At 56.9% G+C, this 21,618-nt stretch overlaps 11 protein-coding genes across 11 annotated transcripts; 4 read left to right on the forward strand and 7 right to left on the reverse strand.

Annotated features, from left to right (window-relative positions):
- Positions 1-47: 47 nt before the first annotated feature.
- L969DRAFT_26404 (uncharacterized protein) lies at positions 48-2,578 on the reverse strand. Its single transcript, XM_014709680.1, has 2 exons — positions 2,509-2,578; positions 48-2,457 (listed from the first exon to the last, which is right to left on the reverse strand). Exon 2 carries the CDS (start codon positions 2,363-2,365, stop codon positions 95-97), a length of 2,271 nt encoding a protein of 756 aa, XP_014565166.1. The 5' UTR covers positions 2,366-2,457; positions 2,509-2,578; the 3' UTR covers positions 48-94.
- A 98-nt stretch (positions 2,579-2,676) lies between these two features.
- L969DRAFT_54553 (uncharacterized protein) lies at positions 2,677-6,014 on the forward strand (the record flags this gene model as incomplete). Its single annotated transcript, XM_014709746.1, has 2 exons — positions 2,677-5,208; positions 5,259-6,014. The coding sequence occupies 2 exons, from the start codon at positions 2,677-2,679 to the stop codon at positions 6,012-6,014; spliced, it is 3,288 nt and encodes a 1,095-aa protein (XP_014565232.1).
- Positions 6,015-6,076: 62 nt separating this feature from the next.
- Positions 6,077-6,623, reverse strand: L969DRAFT_54470 (uncharacterized protein; the record flags this gene model as incomplete). The annotated part of the gene is made up of 3 exons (XM_014709747.1): positions 6,077-6,128; positions 6,186-6,251; positions 6,307-6,623. 3 exons carry the CDS (start codon positions 6,621-6,623, stop codon positions 6,077-6,079), a joined length of 435 nt encoding a protein of 144 aa, XP_014565233.1.
- Positions 6,624-6,833: 210 nt separating this feature from the next.
- On the forward strand, positions 6,834-8,292 carry L969DRAFT_97067 (uncharacterized protein; the record flags this gene model as incomplete). Its single annotated transcript, XM_014709748.1, has 3 exons — positions 6,834-6,991; positions 7,049-7,979; positions 8,029-8,292. The coding sequence occupies 3 exons, from the start codon at positions 6,834-6,836 to the stop codon at positions 8,290-8,292; spliced, it is 1,353 nt and encodes a 450-aa protein (XP_014565234.1).
- A 109-nt stretch (positions 8,293-8,401) lies between these two features.
- Positions 8,402-9,457, reverse strand: L969DRAFT_54643 (uncharacterized protein; the record flags this gene model as incomplete). Its single annotated transcript, XM_014709749.1, has 1 exon — positions 8,402-9,457. The coding sequence occupies one exon, from the start codon at positions 9,455-9,457 to the stop codon at positions 8,402-8,404; it is 1,056 nt and encodes a 351-aa protein (XP_014565235.1).
- Positions 9,458-9,658: 201 nt separating this feature from the next.
- Positions 9,659-10,581, forward strand: L969DRAFT_97069 (uncharacterized protein; the record flags this gene model as incomplete). The annotated part of the gene is made up of 2 exons (XM_014709750.1): positions 9,659-10,174; positions 10,231-10,581. 2 exons carry the CDS (start codon positions 9,659-9,661, stop codon positions 10,579-10,581), a joined length of 867 nt encoding a protein of 288 aa, XP_014565236.1.
- A 131-nt stretch (positions 10,582-10,712) lies between these two features.
- L969DRAFT_97070 (uncharacterized protein) lies at positions 10,713-13,580 on the reverse strand (the record flags this gene model as incomplete). The annotated part of the gene is made up of 13 exons (XM_014709751.1): positions 10,713-10,762; positions 10,815-10,892; positions 10,950-11,011; positions 11,067-11,104; positions 11,153-11,377; positions 11,438-11,531; positions 11,579-11,734; positions 11,787-11,977; positions 12,041-12,304; positions 12,355-12,480; positions 12,553-13,318; positions 13,373-13,527; positions 13,578-13,580. The coding sequence occupies 13 exons, from the start codon at positions 13,578-13,580 to the stop codon at positions 10,713-10,715; spliced, it is 2,208 nt and encodes a 735-aa protein (XP_014565237.1).
- Positions 13,581-13,707: 127 nt separating this feature from the next.
- Positions 13,708-17,849, reverse strand: L969DRAFT_67197 (uncharacterized protein). The gene is made up of 10 exons (XM_014709752.1): positions 17,042-17,849; positions 16,738-16,993; positions 16,492-16,688; positions 16,162-16,445; positions 15,703-16,111; positions 15,554-15,649; positions 15,277-15,507; positions 14,880-15,225; positions 14,269-14,828; positions 13,708-14,220 (listed from the first exon to the last, which is right to left on the reverse strand). Exons 1-10 carry the CDS (start codon positions 17,783-17,785, stop codon positions 13,780-13,782), a joined length of 3,564 nt encoding a protein of 1,187 aa, XP_014565238.1. The 5' UTR covers positions 17,786-17,849; the 3' UTR covers positions 13,708-13,779.
- Positions 17,844-20,206, forward strand: L969DRAFT_79636 (uncharacterized protein). Its single transcript, XM_014709753.1, has 2 exons — positions 17,844-17,918; positions 17,972-20,206. Exons 1-2 carry the CDS (start codon positions 17,904-17,906, stop codon positions 19,829-19,831), a joined length of 1,875 nt encoding a protein of 624 aa, XP_014565239.1. The 5' UTR covers positions 17,844-17,903; the 3' UTR covers positions 19,832-20,206.
- L969DRAFT_20065 (uncharacterized protein) lies at positions 19,888-21,417 on the reverse strand (the record flags this gene model as incomplete). The annotated part of the gene is made up of 4 exons (XM_014709670.1): positions 19,888-20,942; positions 20,997-21,047; positions 21,097-21,165; positions 21,219-21,417. The coding sequence occupies 4 exons, from the start codon at positions 21,415-21,417 to the stop codon at positions 19,888-19,890; spliced, it is 1,374 nt and encodes a 457-aa protein (XP_014565156.1).
- Positions 21,418-21,444: 27 nt separating this feature from the next.
- Positions 21,445-21,618, reverse strand: L969DRAFT_97074 (uncharacterized protein; the record flags this gene model as incomplete). The annotated part of the gene is made up of 1 exon (XM_014709754.1): positions 21,445-21,618. The coding sequence occupies one exon, from the start codon at positions 21,616-21,618 to the stop codon at positions 21,445-21,447; it is 174 nt and encodes a 57-aa protein (XP_014565240.1).

Consider the following 21,618-nt stretch of genomic DNA (forward strand, 5'->3'; position numbering starts at 1 on the left):
CCAACTCGCCCTACGATCCATCTTCAACATCACGGGCAGGCAAAGATGTTTCATCACAGAAGACACACAGTGATGCATACAGGTAGTATAGAGCCTATCGAGCATGTCCCCGATTGAAATGTCGCTGAAGCGCATCTTTACGCGAGAATGAACCGCCGCAGATATCGCAGATCCATTCCTTCCTCTTGCCGGGCGTGTGCTTGGTCTCTTTGTGTCTGACGAGATCATACTGCCGTCGGAAAGAGACACCGCAGGTCTTGCCCGTCTGCGGATCGACGAAATCACAGATGGTCGCGCCAGACGATGTTACATGCGATGGGATCTCGTCCAATGCCGCCACACCCGTCACTCTGGGCGTCGGCTGGGAGCCGACAGCGTGTTTATTGTTGATCCGCTGACGCTTGGGCTGGTGTTGCTGGAAATAGTTTGCGTGCGACCCAGATATGTACTCGTCATCATCGTCTGCCTCCTCTGAATCTGTGTACTCTGCACTCTGCTTGCGCGGTCGCTTCGCAAGGCTCGAAGACTGATGCGAAGGGCTGCCGACGGCAGTCTGAGATGGCTTGTGAAGCGCTTGTCCCGTTGATGGACCGTGCTGCATTGGCTTGCGGCCAGGTGTCCAAGTCGCATCGTCAGCATCGTTGTCAGGTGACTCGCTTGGCTCCAGTGTTTCCTCTTCGTAGTACGTCGATCGCTCCGCAGAGTCTTGCGGACTCGAAGGCGAACGGCGCAATTCAGGCCGACTCAGATTGACACGATGTCGATTGATCGATAAAGGCGCAGGCGGCGGCGCTCGCCCACGTTGGCCAGGCGATTCGACGCTGTTCGAGGGGGGCCTCGACATGCTCGATTCCTCAGACGTACTGCCGGTGCTATCGCCAACTCGATACGAAGGCGCTTTGGACGCAAAGTACGGATTCTCGCGATTGTCCGGAACGCGGCGCCCGTACTGCGGCAGAGCGAACGGAGGCGGACGTGGGCCATCTCCATTCTTGACGGTCGGTACTGGAGGACTCGGATCTTCCTCGCCGCTCGACATTTGGAAGTCAAACTCGGGCGAAATGTCCTCCTTCGCCGGCGGTGGCGGCATCATTGAGTTGGGCAGCTGGAAGGGATGCGAAGCCGAACGCTGGTGGCTGCTAGTCGTCGGCTGCTTTATAGGAGCCTGCTGTGCTGGTGGATGACTCAGACTCCGCGCGCGGGAGGCTGCAGTCATGCCATCAATCACGCCTGCGTCGACGCCGCCATTGGCGTTCGTATACGGCGTGGTAACGATTGCGGTCGGGATCTTGTGCAGAGGCGGAAACATTGAGAACGGCGGAGAGCCTTTGATATGCGTCGCTGTAGCCATGACAGGGCTCGACTGAATAGCACTCGAAGTGGAGCTTGCCCTACTCACTTCCGGATCGAGCGAGACATCTCGCGGACTGACGGTGAGTTCTTCTACGTCACTCAATGACGGCGGCCGCAGGTGACCGGCTGTGCTCGACATGCTCGCCCTGCGAGGGTTGATCTCCGAAGCAGCCGAGCCGGTAGCAATGCGATGGAAAGGACCTTTGAGCTTGCTGCTATCGATAACTTGAAGGTCCGCTTGGATGCGCTCGATGAGTTCGTTCTGCTCCTGCAAGCTGAGCGGATGATCTGTGTGTGGCGTGTGCCACGACATAGTCGCGCTACTCAATGATGGAGTCGGCGGTCCATTATTGAACAGATTCTCATCAGAGACGTAAGAGCTGGCGGGCTGAATGCCGGGTCGCTTGCGGCTGGTCGAAGGCACAGGCGAGTCCGTACTGATCGCCACGGGCGGAGTCAGCGCAGGCGCGAGCGTGGGCGCAGATGTAGCCAGAAATCCTTCGCTGACGTTGAAAGGATAGCTACTGCCTAATGAGGACGCTGCTGAACTCGACGAGGCCTGCCTACGCTCCTTGGCTTCTTGCGTACGACGACGGGGCATCTTGAAGGGCAGACTTGGCGGAGGTAGCGAAGAGGCACGAGAGTAGCTCGCGCTGGACTCTGTCTCCTCCGGAGATGCAACGAGTGGCGCGATGGAGAACGGCGCATAGTTAGTGCTGCCCGGCTGAAAGGTCGCAGTCTGCGATGGTCGCTGTTCGAATTGCGAGCTCGACTGATCAGCCAGCGCCATCGTACCTAACGGATTATCGGTAGAGGCTATACCAGCCTTGCGAACTTGCCTAAGATGCTGGTCCGAGCTCGGCAGTGTGAATCGCCCTTCAGGACTGACAGACGAGGCCGTCTGTGCCGGCATGTGCGGGTGTCTACCGAGTTGAGCTGCCGGGAAAGGGGCAGGTGGCGATTGATAGAACAACAAGGGACCCGTTGCCTGCGGATACGAAGGCTGCGCCATGACTGTTGACGGGCCGAACGAGGCTAGTCGAGAGCGGAGGAAAGGAACGGCTAAAGCCAGCGGATCGATCTCAGCTGCATGGTTCGCGGTGCCTGACGAGCAGCATTAGCCTTCTATGAAGATCACCGTGGGTCTCGACGTACCAGTAGCCTGTCGTGGTCAAGAAGCGAGCAGATACGGCACTCTGACGTCGTCACTCGCTGATGTCGAGGCGCCACGCGAGTCAGCTGAATAAATCTGTCACCATATGATTGCTCCGTACGGATCTCAGCTCAGCGCTCGGTGCTTGATCGTCCTGAGCCGTGGTGCTCATGGCATCGCCGCACTTCGGCAAGAAGCGTGCTGCCTCCGTAACGCTCATATCGAGCGACGAAGATGACGCATCCCCTGCAAAGGCTGCAAAGCTCGAACCAGATTCGGGCGAGCACGACGAACTTCAGAGGCTCTCGCCCCGCGCAAGCACCAGCAGAGCGACGAGTACGGCTCCAACGAAGCAGTTGACTCTCAAGACTGCTTTTGCGCCCGTCGCGAGTACTTCGGCAGCAGCAAATAAAGTTCGAGCCGAGGAGACGAGAGCTGCAGATGCCAAAGTCCAGGAGCACATCAGAGGACGGCTGTCCGGCTGGAAATACGGCCCTACATCGGTCGACTCCCAGATCGACGAGGTAGCAAGCTCTACTCGGGATGTGGACTCTGATCCAGCCAGTCTAAAGGCGCGCGCGCGTCAAAGAGCCGCGGTCAGGCGCAGACTCACACAGCGACCTGTCCATGCACTGTCGCCAAGTAACACGCCCGAGACAGAGCCCATGCAAGCTGAAGCTGACTCAGAGGAGGAAGGACAAGTCGATGATTCCTTCGCACGCGAGCTTGCGTCGTTCAAGTCAGCGTATGCTGCCCCGAAGCGATCCAATGGGAAAGGCAAAGCAGCGGCAAAAGAGTACACGCCGCTCGAGCAGCAGTGGCTCGATCTCAAGGCTGCCAACAAAGACACTGTACTCGCTTTCGAAGTAGGCTACAAGATACAATTCTGGAACGAAGATGCTCTGATAGCGAGCAAGATCTTACACATTGCCAATTTCCAAGGTGGCAAGTTCAATAGCGCCATGGTCCCCACACATCGGCTGATGCTACACGTCAAGCGGCTCGTCATGGCGGGCTACAAGGTCGGCATCGTTCGTCAGGTCGAAACTGCCGCGCTCAAGAAGGTTGGGTCAACGCGGAATCAGCTGTTCAAGCGACAGATAACCGAGCGCTACACCTTGTCTACTTGGGTCGATGAATTAGATAGCTCGGAGCTCTCGAGCGAGCAAGGTCGTGCATCGACTATCGTTGTAGTGCTCGAAGATGGCATGACACGAACTGATGGAAAGACTGCTTTCGCTGTCTGCTCGGTTACACCCGGAACAGGCGAGATTATTTGGGACAGCTTTGACGATGACCACCTGCGGCACGCACTCGAAACGAGATTGATGCATCTAGCGCCAGGCGAAGTCATCGTGCCCATCGAAAAGCTGAGCAGCCAGACAGAGTCCGTCATTGCCACGCTCGTCAACAATCGCGAGGCGAGCCAGCCGAGAGGTCGAATCGATCGAGTGGCCCTCATGAGCACGTCAAAACACGTCGAAAAGCTCATGGAATTCTATGAGCAGCCAAAGGATGTCATAGATCTCGACGGTGACCATGTCGAGCCGATCATCAGTATGGAAATCATCAAAGCACTGCCAGAGACCGTCAAAGTTGCATTGAGCGTACTGATTGATCAGTGCGCGCTCTTCTTCCTGCAGAATATCTTTCTACGACCCAAGAGCTTCCTACCTTTCGGTCGACGGGCGCACATGACCCTGACCGGCCAGACACTTCGAAATCTGGAGATATTTCAGAACCAGACGGATGGCTCGGCGAAAGGGACTTTGTGGTCGGCGCTCGACTCGACGCAGACTGTCTTTGGGCGCCGCATGCTCAAACATTGGCTAGCAGCGCCTCTGATCGATCCGCAAGCCCTCCAGGAGCGTCTCAAGGCTGTCACTGAGATCCTAACAAGCTCTTCATTTGTCATAGGTAAGCTACGTACTGTCCTGACAGGTCTGCCAGATCTCGAGCGTGGATTATGCCGTGTCCACTATCGCAAGATCACTCTGCCAGAGCTATCAAAGATGCTCTCTGCTCTGAGTCGTGTGTCAGGCGAGCTGCAGTCGATGGCGAACCCTTCGGCTGGAGAAGCAGTCCGGTCGCCTCTTCTCAAGCGCGCTATCAATACTGTCGCGCAGTCTCGCTCGATGATTGAGCGTTTCTTGAACCTGCTCAATCTGCCGGCTTGTCAAGAAAGCCGGAAGGAGAGCATGTTCAAGGATGTCGAAGCTCGCGCGCCCGCCGTCTTTGATGCTCAAGACGTCATAAGCACAATCGAATTCGAGCTCGACCAACACCTTGCCGAGCTCCGCAAACTGCTCAAGAAGCCTAGATTGAAGTATATCGATGTTCATCTGGAGAAGTATCTGATTGAGATCAGTCGAAGCGATGCCGCTAGTATACCGGCAGACTGGATCCGGATCAATGGCACGAACACCAACTATCGCTACCGTTCACCGAGAATGACTGAATTGCTGGCCGAACGCGCACAGAGCATCGAGCGCCGTGATCTCGCTGCAACAGAGGCATGTCACACTTATCTGGACGAGCTCGGCGGCGAATATGTCACTTTCAGAGCCGTCATCAGAACCTTAGCGGAGCTCGATTGCCTGCTCTCGCTGGCGCGCACGAGCAGTCAACCCGGTTACTGCAAGCCCGTTCTGCAAGACAATGATACTGTGACTCTGCATGTCACGGGCGGTCGTCATCCTGTCGTGTGTTACTGTGATGGCTCTGTATGACAGCAAGCTGACGTGATGGACAGATTGAGCGCATCTTGTCGGATCCATTTGTCGCCAATGACGTATCGATGGACGATCAGCAAGGCATGCGGACGATGCTCTTGACAGGCTCGAACATGTCCGGAAAGTCCTCTTTCGCGCGCATGTGTGCTCTGCTCGTCATCCTCGCGCAGATCGGCTGCTATGTGCCGGCTTCGTCGATGAGGCTCAGCATCTTTGACAATATACTCACACGAATGGGTGCTGCCGATGACATCCTTCATGGACGATCGACGTTCATGGTAGAGATGTCAGAAAGCGCCGATATCGTCAGGTCTGCCACGTCAAGAAGCTTCGTCTTGTTGGACGAGCTCGGTCGGGGCACGTCGGATGTCGACGGTCGCATTCTCGCTTATGCAATCCTGCGGTATTTGCATGCTCATCGAAAGGGTCTCATCATCTTCGTGACGCACTTTCACTCGCTCGTCAGTGAGCTCTGCTCAGAGTTCCCTCAGGATGCGGCGTCATATCACATGCAGGTTCTTGAGACCTCTGGCAGCTCGAGCGAGAGGATTGTGTTCCTCTACAAGCTAGCTGCCGGTCTTGCGTCGCGCTCCCATGGCATCCACGTCGGCAAAATCGCCGGTCTACCGGATCGCCTGCTCGAGCGAGCGTACGAAAAGAGCGCGATAGCCAAGCAAGCTGACCAGGCACGACTGCTACGGTCTGCTTCGAATCTGCTCGCCAGCTTTGCTCAGGGTAGTTTCGAAGCTGACCAAGCCAGGTTGCTGTGTTTGTGAGGCGATGCATTGACAACAAGACGTACGCGCGCGATTCTGAGGATGAAGTGGCCGACACGAGCTCAGAAGGCTCGCTGGAAAGTGACGACCTCCCACCAGAGCTTCATGTCGCCCCTGTCCGCGCAGAGCGTGATCAGCGTTCTCTGCCAAGTACGCAGACGGTCGCCTTACATCAATGAATATACCGGCGCCTTGAATGTAGCCGGCCTGTTCTTTTCGATGAAGAAGTGGCTCACCCTGGCCAGGCTGGTCAGTCAGAAAGACGGCCAGTCTGATGTCGGCATAGACATACCATGCAAAGAAATAGCCACTGAATATGCCTGCAGCAAAGAGCTTCCAGCGTGGAAACGAGAGATTGAGTCGCTCAAGCTGCTTGGCATTGGGGAACAGCGCCGGCAAGAAGCTTAGCCAGAAGCGAGCATGCGTAGCGAGTGAAATGGTCGTTCCGACGTTGTGCAAGCGGCGAGTGATGGGGAGGGAGTGCTCGCCCAGGTAATAAGGATAGAATTGGTTGAATGAAGAATAGCCGGTCTTGTTCCATTGGAGCGGCTTGCAGTCCGGGTTGGCAAGCGAGTTCTGTCCCGTCGTCTGTTTTTCGATGCCACTCATGATGATGATGACGATGACGATGATGCGCCGACCTCTGCTTCTTCGGACGGCTCGGAGCAGTGCCGGCAGACTTCGAATTCCTCGACCCCGCGTTCGGTCGATCGCGTCATCGTTTGGCTCGCACCGCGCCGACCAGCCTCCCTGCAGTGGCTCTGAACCTCGGGGCGCAGACCGTCGTCGATCAAGACGGAGAGATAGCGGATCTCGATCATGCCGCGCACTCGGGTCTCCTGCCATACCTTCAACGCCAACCTGGGTAAGGGCAAAGGCAAGACAGATTACGATAAGTGGCTCGTCCCTACACGGTCAGACGACAGCCGAGAGTACGCCGACGAGGAACCTCCTGATATCTACGCTATAGGTTTTCAGTCAATCAGATCTCCGCTATGCTGTCCGCACAGGAGCTGATGGGCTAGCGCTTCCAGGGAGGTGTTGCCTTTGCACTGGGCGCTCGTCGGTCTATCGGGCTCCGTGCTGGACAAGCACGACGTCGGCATCAAGCAGGCTATCGAGAGCTACAATGAGATCACCAACTTGCCGGACAACAAGCCCGGGAGGGAGGACTACACGCTCATGGCAAAGCACATCATGGGCACTATCGCCCTGCTCGTCTATACCCGTGACGAGACGATCACGAACAAGGTCAGAGATGTTCGCGTCAGCTCTGCGGGTACGGGCTACGTGTATATGGCCAACAAGGGCGGTGTGGCCGTTCGGCTGACCGTAGACGAAGCCGACGAAGGCGAAAGGAAATCGGGCGAGGCCGTCTACACTTTTGTGAACTGTCACCTCGCCGCACACGATCACAAGATCAAGCAGCGCAACGACGACTGGAAGAACGTCATCTCCCGCTGCGTCTTCACGCCCGGACAGCCTTCACGTCACTTCACGCCGCCCCGACCGCGCTCGCCTTTCTCGGGCTCACAGCCACTGCAAATCTACGATTCCTCGTACCTCTTCGTCATGGGCGATCTCAACTATCGCCTATCTCAGACGACACCCCGTCCGCTCAGCATCAAGCAGATTGGCAGTCAGATCCACTTTGAGCTGCCCAAGCTCTTCGAGCACGACCAGCTCAACCAGGAGAAGGAAGCAGGCCGAACGATGCACCATCTCTTGGAAGGCGAGATCGACTTCAAGCCGAGCTACAAGTACAAGGTCAACACGGCGGATACCTACAAAGATTTCAGCAAGCGTATCCCCGGTTGGTGCGATCGCGTGCTCTATGCTACTTGGGCCGATGACGGCGCGGGCGACGGCACGGTGCGCAAGAAGAAAGGCGCGACAAAGACGAAAGAAGCTCGCATAGATCTGTATCGGTCTATCATGGCCTTTACAAACTCTGACCACAAGCCCGTAAGCGAATGCACATCAGTCGCACGATACGTATCCTGATATCTAGCAGGTTGTCTCCATCATCTCCCTGCCAAGACATCCTCACCGACCGCACGAGCCGCTTAGATTGGCGCACTCGCCACCCTTTGGCGTAGATGGCAGCTGGCGCATCAAGCAGATCATCGGCACTCTTTTCGATCGCATCGTCGGTCTGCTCTGGTGCGGCGTCGTCTTTATCGGCTTTGGCAAGGATCGTGTCGGTCTGGTCAACATCATCATCCTTGGCTACTTGCACTATCGCTATGGACTTGATCCTCGCACTTGGTCCAAATGAGACCGCACCCATGCTGGACACATGTAGAGAGAACCAAAGATACCCAGCCAAGCCATCTCACACGGAAATGCATTATTCGTGACTATGCTGCGGGTCGTTGACAATGGGTTCATGTGCAAGATGAGAGCAAGCGTGTCGACATCCACGCACGAGGATCCGACGATGCACTATCGAAGCCTCTCCGAGTCCACCAAGCCAGTGAGGCAGCCCGACCCTCTGGGCCGGCCACTGCATCTTCTAGCGCTTCCTCAATGTCGAAGAATCGAAACTGAATCGGCAGACCTGACTCGTGCCACCATTGGAGCGCATCCGTCTGACCATGCTTGGTGGCGCCGACGAGGACATCCTTGTCGTAGATGAGTCTGAACCGACTGCTTCTCCACCAGTTGAGCAAGTCGATGTTGCCCCGACAAGACAGATGGTACAGCGCAGACTTGCTGTACTTGCATTCCAGTCCAGACTTTGCCCACCAGTCCAGCACGACGGTGGAGCCTTCCATCGAGGCAAGGTCAAGTACGTTGCCAATCAGGAGCGGCAGATCTGAACGGCGCCACCATTCGAGCACTGCAATCTGGCGCTTTATCGTCGCCGACAGGAGCGCATGCTCAGAATAGCGCACGGGGAGCGTAGAATCTTTCCACCACTTGAGTGTCTCCACGTGGCCGTGTCGACTGGCTTCATCCATCGTGCCAGGCGTGATATCCTGCATGCCCACTTGGTGCTCCTTTGCCCATTCCAAGACGATCGTCCTGCCCCAAGCCGAGGCTAGCTCGGGCAAGAGCACATGGCATCTCGCGCGCAGTCGGTCAGGCTGAGCGGTCCGCAATGCCTCGAGCAGGTGGATGTAGCCAAACCGGATCATGACGCGTGTTCCCCAGTCGGTGAACTCATTTTGTCCCTTGTCAAGACAGGCCTGGATGTGCTTGACTTGGCCGCTCAGGATAGCCCAGTCGAGAGGCGTTGCTTGCTCGAGCCATGGTGTCGAAGTCGGCAGCGAGTGCGCAGAGTTGAGCGTCTGAGCGAGTTCCCAATCCTCAGTGTAGTTGAGAATTTCTGCGATCAGCTCCGGCGGCAGTCGATGCGCTGCTGGTCTGCTGTCTACCTGCTCATCTGCCATCAGCTCTGCGGTCTCGCTGATGGCTTTGTCGGCAGCGCATGTTCGCATCGGGCAGCCTCGCCTCGCCTCGCCTCGAAGAACGCAAGAGGCACGTCGCGAGGTGGCGCACTGACATCAGCGCCACCCTGTCCCACCCAGCAAAACGGGCTGATAGCAAAGTCAAAGCGTGCGTGACCTTGTCAGCTTGGACGTGCTCGCCCGACTGCCGAGTCAGCCAGCCGTCAGCGGTCGACAGTCAGGTCGGCAAGGATGCAAGACGACTATGTCTTTCCGACAGAGAGGCTCGTCGTGCCCCGACTGGAGCCCGGCAAGCAGCCGTTGGTCTTGGTCGGCTGCGGCAGTTTCTCTCCCATCACTTTCCTCCACTTGCGCATGTTCGAGATGGCGAGGGATCACGCTCGCCTGCACAGCTGCTACGAAGTCGTCGGAGGCTACCTCAGTCCCGTCAATGATGCTTACAAGAAGCCCGGCCTTGTGTCCGCAGTGCACCGTGTGAGCATGTGCGAGCTCGCCTGTCAGTCCATGTCCGACTGGATCATGGTCGATCCCTTTGAGGCCCGTCACGACACCTACCTGCCGACAGCGCGCGTGCTCGACCACTTTGAACACGAGATCAATACCGTCAAGGGCGGCGTGGAGATAGAAGTTTTAGATCCAGAGACGGGCGAGACGAGCGTAGAGCGACGGAAGGCTCGCATCATGCTCCTTGCCGGATCAGATCTCATCCAGACCATGTCTGAGCCGGGCGTATGGGCCCAGCAAGATGCAAGTCATGCACAGTCAGCCTTTTGCATGGGCTGACGCCGTCTTGACATCTGCAGCTGCACCACATACTTGGCCTATACGGCTGCTTCATCGTAGAACGTGCCGACTCGGAGATCGACCAGGCACTCTTCAAGGACTCTTCGGTTCACTCCCGTAACGCGCTGGCGCTCTATCGGCGGAACATCTTCATGGTCCAACAGCTCGTCCGCAACGACGTCTCGTCCACCAAAGTCAGGCTATTCATCAAACGCGGCATGAGCGTCAGGTATCTACTTCCCAACACGGTCATCGACTACATCAGGCAAAACGGCCTGTACAGCTCCGATCGAGCTCCCTCGAGCGAGCCCGCCAGCCGACCGACGACGAGCTCGTCAACGCCTGACTCGCTACAAAAGGCTCGCAGGTAACGCCTCGCCAGTCAGCCTTCCTCTCACCACGCCCACGTGTAACGATAGAAAAGACAGGAAGCATGTTGTACGCTCGAGTCTAGGATCTCGCGCGGGACCATTGTAACGACTCTCTACATTTCTACAAGTCATCAAACTGGGATCTGACCAATCTTTGCGCTCTCGACGGCCTTTGAAGCCGCTATGACGAAGGCATGTCAGGTTGAGATAGGCTATCAGGCTAGCCGGCTCACCCTCGTCGAGTCCGTCGAATGCGTAGATCTTGAGCGAGCTTTCGTTGATCATCTTCTTTGCCTCGGCCTCCTTTGTGCCTACGCGCGGCGCGCACTGTGAGTATTGGGCCGTGGATACAAGCAGAAGCCGCTTGCCTTGTAGTCTGACAACGAGCGGGATTTCGAGCTGCAGTTCCTTTGTCGCCTTGATGATGCCTCTGTAGAAAGCTGCGCTGTCAGCAATAGCCCGCACTTTACCCCGCGAGGACTTGCTCAGCAATGACATCGCATCGCATGATACCGCCAAAGATCTGTTTGCCCGATCAGTACCTTCACCATCAAGCGGACGGAGCACTGACGTTGACAAAGATGGACTTGACGCCGCTTTCGGACAATAAGAGCTCAAACGCTTTCTTGACGGCTTCGGCCGTCGCGCCACCGCCCACATCGAGGAAATTGGCCGGATTGCCTCCGTTGAGCTTGAGGACGTCCATCGTGGCCATTGCCAGACCGGCCCCATTGACGAGACAGCCAATGTTGCCGTCGAGCTTGATGAAGTTGAGGCCGTACTCGGCTGCTTCGACCTTTAGGGTCGGGATGTCCAGATCATCAGCGATAAGATGCGGTCGAGCCGTCCGACTGACCTCTGCCTTGTCCTCTTGTGTGATGTCGCGCAGCTTGAAGATAGCTTCCTGCCTGAACTCTGCATTGTCATCGAAGCCTAGCTTGGCGTCCATGCTGCATCTCCCTCAGCAGGGTTCCAGCGCGTCATGAGGCTGACTGACCAGAGCACTTCACCGTCTTCGCTTTCCGCGAGCGGATTGATCTCTATCTGAGTGGCGTCCTTCTCCTTGAACAGCTTGTAGAGCTTCACAAAAGTGTCTGCTGCCTGATCCTGTTGCTTTCCCTTGAAGCCCAGCTTGCCAGCGAACTCTTTAGCTCTGCGGCCCTCAGTAAGCTCGCAAACATGTGCAGGAGCCGACGGAGACAGACTCTGAAGAGGAGAGACCCTTTGTGTAATCGATGGGATGGGTGAGGATGGCAGAGGGGTCCTCTTTCGCAACATCCTCGATGTTCATACCTCCGCGAGCAGAAGCGACGAGTGCGGGACCGTTTGACGAGCGGTCGTTGAGGATGGCAAGGTAGTACTCGTGCTTGGGCGGACGACGCTCGGCCAGCATGATCTGTCCAATGGCGGGCCTCATCAGTTTGACCTATCGCGCGCGCGTGAGACTGAAGAGACGAACGGCGTTGCAGATTCTTCCTGCGGCGCCGGTCTGCTTGGTGATGAGTTTGTGTCCGATCATCTGGCTGGCATACTCCTTTGCCTGCTCGGGCGAGTCGACCATCTGTACGCCGCCCTTGAGTCCGCCTTCGAAATGACCCTTGCCTCTACCGCCAGCGAGAACTTGAGCCTTGATGACGAGCTTGTCCTTGCCCATTGACTTGGCTACTTGGTAAGCCTCATCGGCCGAGAAGGCTGCTTTGCTCTTGGGAGTGTTGACGCCGTACTGCGACTCCATCAGCGCCATGAGGACTTGCCAGTGTTTGAAGGGCTTGCCTCGTTGAGCAGACCCATGGCATAGTGCTCGTGGATCGAGAGTGCTCGCTTCTGCTGACTGCCCGTCGTCTTGAGCCCATGCTGAGCCCGTGCACTGGCTCTGAGCAGCCCACGTCGAGCTATCATCTTGCGTCAATAGGCCCACCAGCAGGAGTGACGACAGCGCGTCGAAAGGCCGAAAGGAGGCGAACAGCTCACTCGAGTGTGCTGGGCTGATCTCATGGAAACTCGCACGCTGCCCGACTCAATGAAAGCCATGCAGCGAAGTACAGCAGAGCAATCGTCGTACAAGACTTGTGATCGCCTAAACATCCTTGACGCGGACGGTACCGCGGATGAGACCCTGCCATCCATGAGAGAGTCAGCTCGTGCGTAGATGGACGTGGCAACGGAGAGACTGACAGTTCGTCGGGCGCGACGGAGACCTGTCTTTTGACCTGCCACGGCGTCCTTGCTGAAAGTGGAGGCCTTGCCGATATGTTGGTGATTACCACCACCGTGCACGGATTCGACAGGGTTCATCGCCACACCACGAGTCTTGGGCCAGACGTTACGCTTCCTTGCCATCTTGTGGTGCATGCGACCAGCCTTGAGCATGGGCTTGTCGATACGGCCACCGCCGGCCACGATGCCAATGGTTGCGCGAGAGGTAGAGATGATCGACTTCTTTGCGCCAGACGGGAGACGGACTCTCGTCTTGCCCGCATCATGTCCAATGACGGTTGCGTAGTTGCCAGATGTGCGGGCCAAGCTACCTCTATCGCCTGGCTTCTCCTCAACGTTGCAGATGATGGTTCCTTCAGGCAGGGCAGAGATCGGCAGGACGTTGCCGACTGCCAGACCGGCCTTCTTGCCGCAGTAGACGAATTGACCGGTTGCGATACCCTCGGTTGCGATGAAGGTTTCTGTGCGAGTCTTGTAGCGGTAAGGATCTCTGAAGACAACTCGAGCAAGAGGTGCGCCGCTGTTTCCCTAACTCTTTAGTGTGGCCTCACACTGTAGATGAGCCATAACGAACCGGCCGGGGTCGTGAACGATCTCCTTTACCAGCCCTCTCACGTAGCCGTTGCGCTCAGCAAAGTCGAGTGCACGTAGCTGAGCAGGAGCGACTCGGTGATGGTTGTGCGCTTTGAAGGTCGGTCCACCGAAACGCTGATTACGGATGACTCGTCCCTGCACATCAAGGAATGAGCCTTGCCGCAGTGCGACATGTTGCGACTCACCATCTTGCTACAGCGGACGACTCACAAGGCCCAAAGTTGGTGAGCAGCGTGCAGTGGCTCGAATCGGTAAACGTCACCACCGATGTCTCAGAGGCTTGCACGTGACGCGTCACGCTGTCTGCGGCGCGGCATGGGGCTTGGGGCAAAGCTAGCAATTGACAACATCTTCCTATCCACGCAGACCAAAGAGGACTGCACGTCGTCAAGCATTGCCATTGACTCTCTTCCGCTTGACAGAGGCCTTCTTGACCGGCGTCTCTGAATCGTCTTCCGTCTTTGCTCGCTTCTTGCCTGCAGGCACTGCCGGACTAGCAGACGGCGTAGCGCTCTTGCTGACAATGGCCAGAAGCTGTTTCGCAAGTGTGTGGAGGGACTTTGTGTTCTTGAATCTATCGGAGCTGGCCAAATCGTTCAGGAGCTCTTGTAAATCCGCGACTGACCAGGCATTAACGGTGACGCTGGCAGACAGCCGCGCTAGCTGGAGTCCAATTTTGAGCGCATCTCGTAGCTTGGCAGCATTGATTGTGCCTTCGGCTGCAAGGCTGTCGCGGACATACGTCTGAATGGCAGCTATGCTTGCGGCGAGGTAGCTTGTGGCGTCCGAGCTCAGGCTCGAGCGGGATGCAGCATCCTTGATCGTCTCCTGCGATTACGCATCAGCATGTATCACTTGCTCGTCTTCAAGACCAACCTTGCGATGGCTCGCCAGAAGCGACTGAGCCGCAGCGAGGAGCTCGAGACGCCGGTGTGCATTGACGGCAGCGTTCGATGAATCGAGCAAACTCTGACGAGCCTGCCACATAGCCGCGTTTGAGCGCCGACATGCCGTCATGATGAGCGAGAATGGAAATTGCGAGGTTTTGCGAGTCGCGTAGTCCTTGACAGATGCAGCAAATACCTCCCCAAGTTGGGTTATTTCTGACGTGCAGGCGGAAGAGACGACAAAGATGCTGGCCAACGAGCAGAGCTCTGCATACTCTGGCGTCGGCGGTCGACGAGCGAGACTGTGCACACGTTCGAGCAGTTGATGAGCGGTCTGTTCCCCGAGCAGAATACCGGAGCGATTGCTAATGATTCGAAGTATCGCTACTGCCTTTCTTGTTGCTTCAGGTAGGACAGACTTTCGCGGCTTGGCTGTTGCGAGGATGGCGACAGCGAGCGAGGCCGGTACCTTGCCTCCGGCAGTTTTGCAGTACGTTGCTACGAGATCTAGGACGCGCACTTTGGCATATTGCTCGTTGCGCTCCAATTCTGCGTTTGCCTAGTCAGTCTCGATACCGTGCTGTCATGATGTGTACTCGCCTTTCTGACCCTTTTTCGCATCTCGCTTGAAACGGAAGATCTCCGCGAGCTGTTCGTCGAGCTTGGCCATGCTAGCATCATCGACTTCCTCTTCTCCGCTTGAGCTATCGGCATCAGAATCCCCATCGCGAGGCGCAAGACCTGAGCTGGCCAGGGCCTTTGCGACCTTATCCCGCAGGTCTACATCCTCGTCAAGTAGACTGAGCTCGACGCCCTCGATCCCTTCCTCGTCATCCTCCTCGTCCTCGTCTTCCTCGCCATCGCTTGCACTGTCAGAGTCAGAAGAGTTGCTGGCTTGGTCAGAATCTATCTCTTCGCCTTCGACGTCACCTTCTGGATCCAGTTGCTACACATACCGGATTCAGCGCTTACGTAGCGTATTTACGAGTGAACTCACATCGATGAGAAGCTGCACGCCTTGGACGCCGAGCTTATTCGCAAAGGCTGCAAAGGTGCTCTCACATATAGAGCGCAAGAAGGCCGAAGGCGCTTGCAGCAAATCGATAACGAGATCGAGAAGAATTGTTGATGGCTCAGCCTCCTCTCCCTCTTCTTCTGCCTCCTCTACGACCAGCGCATCCCTCTTGCTTTTCTTCGGGAACATGCCTTCCACGCATTGAGACAGGGTCTGCTGCAATGTCAGCAGGAAATCTATCCGGCGGTCAATGACATACCTCGATGGACTGTCCAGCGCTCTCGGGATCGTCATACAGAGCTAATGTGACAGCGCGAACGAGGGTCTCGACAGCTCGCGCTTCGCTCGTCTTGCTCTGTACGGAATACATTCAGTTTCTGTTGGCCACACCGCGCGAGAGCTTCGGACCTTTTGCACTCGTTTGAGTAGTTTGCCGGCTGTCTGACGATGTACAGCAAATCCAGGCGTACTAGCTGCAAGCAGCTCGCCATCCGAACCTCCCTCCATCCTATCGAGCGCTCTGAGAGCCTGCTCAAGAGGATCTACGAAATCTGCATCGGGTCGTGCCGGACGGATATCCGCCAGAACTCCGAAGAAGCGCTGCCGGGCTGCAGCTTGTGTGTCTTCCGACAAAGGCGGGTCGCACGAGCTCGCTTTGAAGAAGCCGAGCGCGAGACAGATCGTGATGGCTTCAGTAGCTAGCATATCTTGCGCACCCGTATCCGAGTTACCAAGGGTTGGCTTGACGTGTTTCCGTACAAGTGCGCCCATATGGTCGAGCGCCAGACGCCGAGCATGCTCAATCGCTTTAGCGTTCCTGCCCCGTCGCGTCAGCGCCTCGAGCAACAGAGGGGGCAAAAGACACACCTTGAAAGATCCTCCTCGTCCATCGTGGCTGCATCGGCAGGCGCTACGTGCCGTTCATGAGCTGGTAAGAGGGAGGAGGCCAGAGGGTGTGCGAGTAATTCCTTGAGCTTGCCGAGGAATTGCGAGGCTTGATTGATCTCAATCGAGCCAAGGACACCGTCAACAAGCTTGGTATGCGTGGTGATATCAAAGGCAATGCTGCCAATGGGAGACTCTGTTGCGACGGAGAGCATATCGTACGCTGTGGCGGCGCTCGTCTTGGCGATGCTCGACAAGGCAGCGATCTGCAGACCAGTAAACACCAGCGCATGCGAGTGTACCATAACGCACTATTTGATGACATAGCTTGTTGAAAATACGATCTTTTCGCTTGAGGTTCATCGTCAGCATGCGGGCAAAGTCGACCGCTTTTGAGAAGACGTGAAGCCTTTGTTGCGCAGGGATGCGGTCGCTCGAGAGTATATAGAGCATGATCAGCACGCCGGTATGTCGTTGGAACATGCTTGCAGTCGGTTGACTCAGAGTACCTGCGAGTGACACATCAGCTCGGGTTTCGTGAGAGTTGCGATGAAGGACCCTCTACGACCGCATGCACAAGCAGAAGAAAGATATCTGACCGAGCGTTTGCTGACGTTGACGTTTTCGCGTTCGGACCAGCATCATACGCACACGAAAGCAAACCATGCCAGACGATGTGTAAACGCGCGCCTTCCATATCAGTCGGATTGACGGTCGACAAGACAGTAGTGAGCTTTGCAACGTTTGGCTTGCTGAGGATAGCTTGCGGACGAGGCAGATGCGCGCCCAAGTATTCGTGGAAGGTCGCTTCGACCTGCTTGAGCCAGATAAGCTCAGCCAATCACTTGACGGTGCTACACACTTCGAGGCTATTCGAGACTGCTAACGCGGCCTCGATGGCCAGAGCTATGGCCAGATCCGTCTCGGTGAAAGCTGGCTTGGCAGCTTTGCTCGCCTTGCCCGGCTGGGAACGCGTCAACGTAGTAGAGATGACGGCGTCGAGTGCTTGTGCGATCCACGGACACTCGCCACGACGATAGGCGTCCCGCAGTGCAAGGACAGACTCGACGATGATCCAGGTGACACTGTCTGTCAGCCATAGTCGCTTGTCGAGCAGATCGTAGAGCTCTCTGATGAGTTGCGAGTAGTGTCCACTTGCTTGCGAATGACTCGATAGCAATGCGCCCGATCGCAGAATGGCGTGAATACCGAACAAGCGAGCAAATTGAAGCTCTCGTTCATCGCTGACGGTCCTTGTAGCATTGGCACCTTTTTGCACGCCACTCGTCGTCTCAAGCAAAAGGTTGAGGACGCCTTCGAGCGTCAAGAGCGGAGCCGCACGAGTTCCTTCGGCTGTGCGACCTGGCAGAGAGACAAGTAGCTCGGTGAGAGCGACACTGTAGCCTACTCGACTGCTGTCGCGAGGACTAGCCAAGCCTCTGATCAGCCGTTTGAGTGCATATTCGAGATCGGAGTCGAGTGTCTCATTAGATCCGCTTGCTTGCGGTCGAAGCGCCGTGACCAGCTTGTCTGCTGCAGCTACTCTTTCGGAGCCAATGTTGCTCCACAGCCCAGCAGAGAAGCCGGCAACGACTGCTGCAGACATGTTGCCGTTCCAAGCAAAATCTTAGCAGCAGATTGCTAGCAGCTCCGCCCGAGTGCTCCAGCGCTCCAACTCATTCCAGCGACTCGTCTCGACGAAAGGGCGGCCTAGTCGCCTCCCGATGGCGCTGTACGAGGTCAGTAGCTTCCTTAGTGAGCTCGAGGAGCTGACTGAGTTGCCTGACGGCAGAAGGAGGTGCCAGACGACCAGCCAGATGAGCTTGCACGCTCTTCAACCAAGCGCAAGTCGCTCTGGCTCAACGACACTGGTCTCGACCCTAGCAGCCTACCTGAACTCAGCGAAGCATCCTCGCCCTCCGACAGTCCCTTGCTCGAGACTTTCCAGTCGCTAGCACGAGAAGATCACATCACATCACGCTCGCAATCGCCAGTCGCGTCCTCGAGCAAGCTGCCCAGCAAGGCTACTGCAGATCAAGCTCAGAACAATGCCCGATCTGCGCTCATCGATACCCAGCCTGCCATTCCCTTGCTCGTGCCCGCTTCCGTACAGCCGCTGTCCGCTGACGAAGTCAAATTCTACGCGACAAGAGGTCATCCCATGAATAAATCTGGCTTCCGCTACAGCGATTGCGGTCCAGTCCTTCTGCAGGCCCGCCGGACAAGAGATCGAGCCAGATCGCATTCTGCTGGTGACAGCGCAGATGGCAGCCCAGCTTCTGAAATTCCGTTCTATCGTTTGCTGCCGTCACCGCCATTGGGCGTACGCTTCAGTTGGGAGGACAGATCTCCTTATACGTACATCAGTGAGGATGCCCTGACGATCACGACCGATAAGGGCTTCCGATCCGCTCGCGTCAACGTACCTCTGCGAGAAGGCTCGTGGTACTTTGAATGGGAAGTACTACGTGGCGGCGGCGATAATGCCCGAACAGGACAAGCAGATGCAGCGCCAGGGTCTGACGGTATGGCGGGCTCAGCCGCGACAAGAGCAGGAGCGTCTGCACATGTCAGGCTAGGTCTGGCACGACGAGAGGCGACCATGAATGCACCTGTGGGCTATGATGGCTATTCTTACGGGTTGCGAGATAAAACAGGTGACAAGATCACCCTCAGCAAGCCTGAGAGCTACGGCGAACCCTTCAAGACGGGGGACATCATTGGGGTATACGTATCTCTGCCCACTCGGACCAGTCTACCTGATCCAGACGATCCAGACGACCCAAGACATCTCGTTCGGAAGAGAATGCAGATCAGATACCGTGGTCACTTTTATTTCGAGTCGATGGAATATGTCGCAAGCAAAGAGATGACAGACCTTGCCGACCTCACCGCGGGTCAAGTTGCACCGGTCAAACCTGCAGCACCTGTCAAAGCAGCCGCGCCCGGCAAAAAGGCGATCGTCAGAGATGAGCCGCCGCCGCCGCGTGAGCTCAAGAGGCTGCCTGGCTCACGCATCGCTTATTTTAAGAACGGCCGTCCGATGGGTGTCGCATTCGAGGATCTGTTCGATTATGTACCGCTTCGACCGCACCCCCCTTCGGCTGCAAAGCTGGCCCAAGCTCAGCGACAGAGCTTGCTAGAGCAGCTTGCGCTCGATCGGACAAACCACCACGACGATGGTACGCTAGGCTACTATCCCGCAGCGAGTGTATACTTTGGCGGCACCGTCAGACTCGCTGTTGGTCCTCACTTTGCCTACCCTCCACCGGCAAATATCGAGAGCTTGCTGTATGAACCAGAAGACGCAGTGGGATCTCCAGATGCCATGCAAGAGGATGTCAAGCCCAGACTCGGCCCAAGCTGGCGGCCTCTCGCAGATCGGTTTGACGAATACTATCGCGAGCAAGGCTGGCTAGATGATGAGGATCAGAGCATCGCCTTGGCAAAACACGAGGATGAGCTCGCTACAGCCGCCAAAGAAGCTCGACGTACTGCTATACCAGGCAAGAAGCCACTCGCGAGCTCCGTCAACGGTCGCAGCAAGATGCGGGATGTCATCAAAGCAGACGATCTGGCGCTCCACTTGGTCGCCGAGCTCGCGCCGGAGACGGCATTAGAGCTTCCTCCGGAGGTGCAAGTAGATCATTGAAGGAGAAAAAAAAGCCGGCTGTGCAATGTTGTATACAAGAACGTCGAAACTAAGACCTAATGGATGAGCACTGGGCCGCGACGCTCTTGGCGGTGACGGCGGACCATACCGGTCGAGCTAGGCAGTGCGGTCGCGGTCGAGCTCGAATGTCTGTGGTACCGCTTGGTATATGTAGTCGTCGTTGTGACGGTCGTAGTGACGACTCGGACAGCAGCCGGCGCTGTCGGAGCAAGCTTGAGCAGGATCGTGTCAGGAATGGAAAAGAAGCTGAGCGTCGACGAGCTTACAGAAGGTGCGGTCGAGCTGATCACCGACGAGGGCGCTGCGACCAAGACTGGCGCGGCAGAGTCTGTAGCGATAGTCGAAGCACCGACGGCACTGCTGATGGGCACGCTGACATCGACTGCAGGGACCGGAGAAGACACGGCGACAGGTGCGGCGCTGACGACGGGGATGGGCAAACTCGAGGGCAATGATGACGGCGTGACCATCCCGCCGACAGATGCGCCGCCGAACCAGAGACCAGTCCCACCCGTGAACCACGTTGCAGCGTTACCCCATGGGTCATCAGGAGAGGCATCTGCGTTGCGTTTGACGGCAATGGGCGCCGCTGACGGGGCCGGGAAGCCAGCATCGGGCGTCTCGGCGGGCATATAACCACCCCAGAGGCCGATCATGCCCGTGTAGGGACCCATACCGTCCGCAGATGATGTGGCAGAGGCTGACGCTGCGGCAACGCTGGCCGGCGAGGCAGATGAAGCAGCAGCTGCGTGGGTAGACCCGCTGGCTGCGCTGGCTCTGGCGGGGGCCAGCACGCGTGCACTCGTATTGGCCAGCTTGGCCGCCTTGGCAACATTCGGATTAGCAGTGTGCTTGGCGTGATGTGTGTGGTTGTGGGCACGTCTGACGAGCTGCTCATCGACGACCGGCGTCATTGCAGGCATGCCCGTTGTGGCATTGTTGATTGGCGATGCCGCAGTGACATTACTGATGGGCTCGCCAGGGTGTGCGTTGTTGTGGGGAGGCGTGGCGACCTTGACTGTGCCACTTGAGCTGGTCATGTTGGTCGCCGAGCCGGTGGTCATGTTGCCCGCCGTTTTGAGCGCTGCCACTGTGCGTGATTGCTCAGCAATCGGATCCGCCGCATGCAAGTAAAGACACTCACAGATCTCTGCCTTGACATTGGGACCTTCTCGAGGGGCAAGCTTGTAGGGCTCTGTAACATTGCGTTAGCCGGATCTGGCGCATGCTTGCACGTAGCCTACCGCCAAAGGTGCGAGCAGTGAGATCTGACTTCTTCGCTTCTCCGCCGCTCGCTGTCGTCTCGTTGGAAGCTGTCATCAGAGATCGTCAGCTTGAGGCAAGCGCGGACGAGCAAGGGACGTACCTGAAGTAGCGTTCGACTTGAGGAAGGCAGGCGCCTTGTTGACAGCGAGACCGGAGCCAATGCGTGCGGAGATCCGATCCATGAGGTTGCTCATCGCAGGCGAAGCAGGAGCATGGTCGACAAAGGCTGGTGCATCGCCAGCTTTGACAAGGCCGGAGAGAGCAGCCAGGAACGCTACTGGATAGACGACGCTACGCATGCTGACAAATCTCTTGCCTGACACCTGTCAGATGTAAGGTTGATGATGCGGGTGCCTGTTGGCAGTGTGGTGCTCCTGGTCGAGCTCTGTGGTACGCAAAGTCGGATGCTGGGGCGTTAGATGCTGAGAGTTGCTGCGAGGAGGCAGGGAGTGAAGAGGAGAGGAGCCATCATGGATGATACAGTAAGGGGGCAGGTCCAT

The sequence above is a fragment of the Mixia osmundae genome (genome assembly GCF_000708205.1).
Source record: "Mixia osmundae IAM 14324 unplaced genomic scaffold scaffold_13, whole genome shotgun sequence".
Classification (NCBI taxonomy): domain Eukaryota; kingdom Fungi; phylum Basidiomycota; class Mixiomycetes; order Mixiales; family Mixiaceae; genus Mixia; species Mixia osmundae.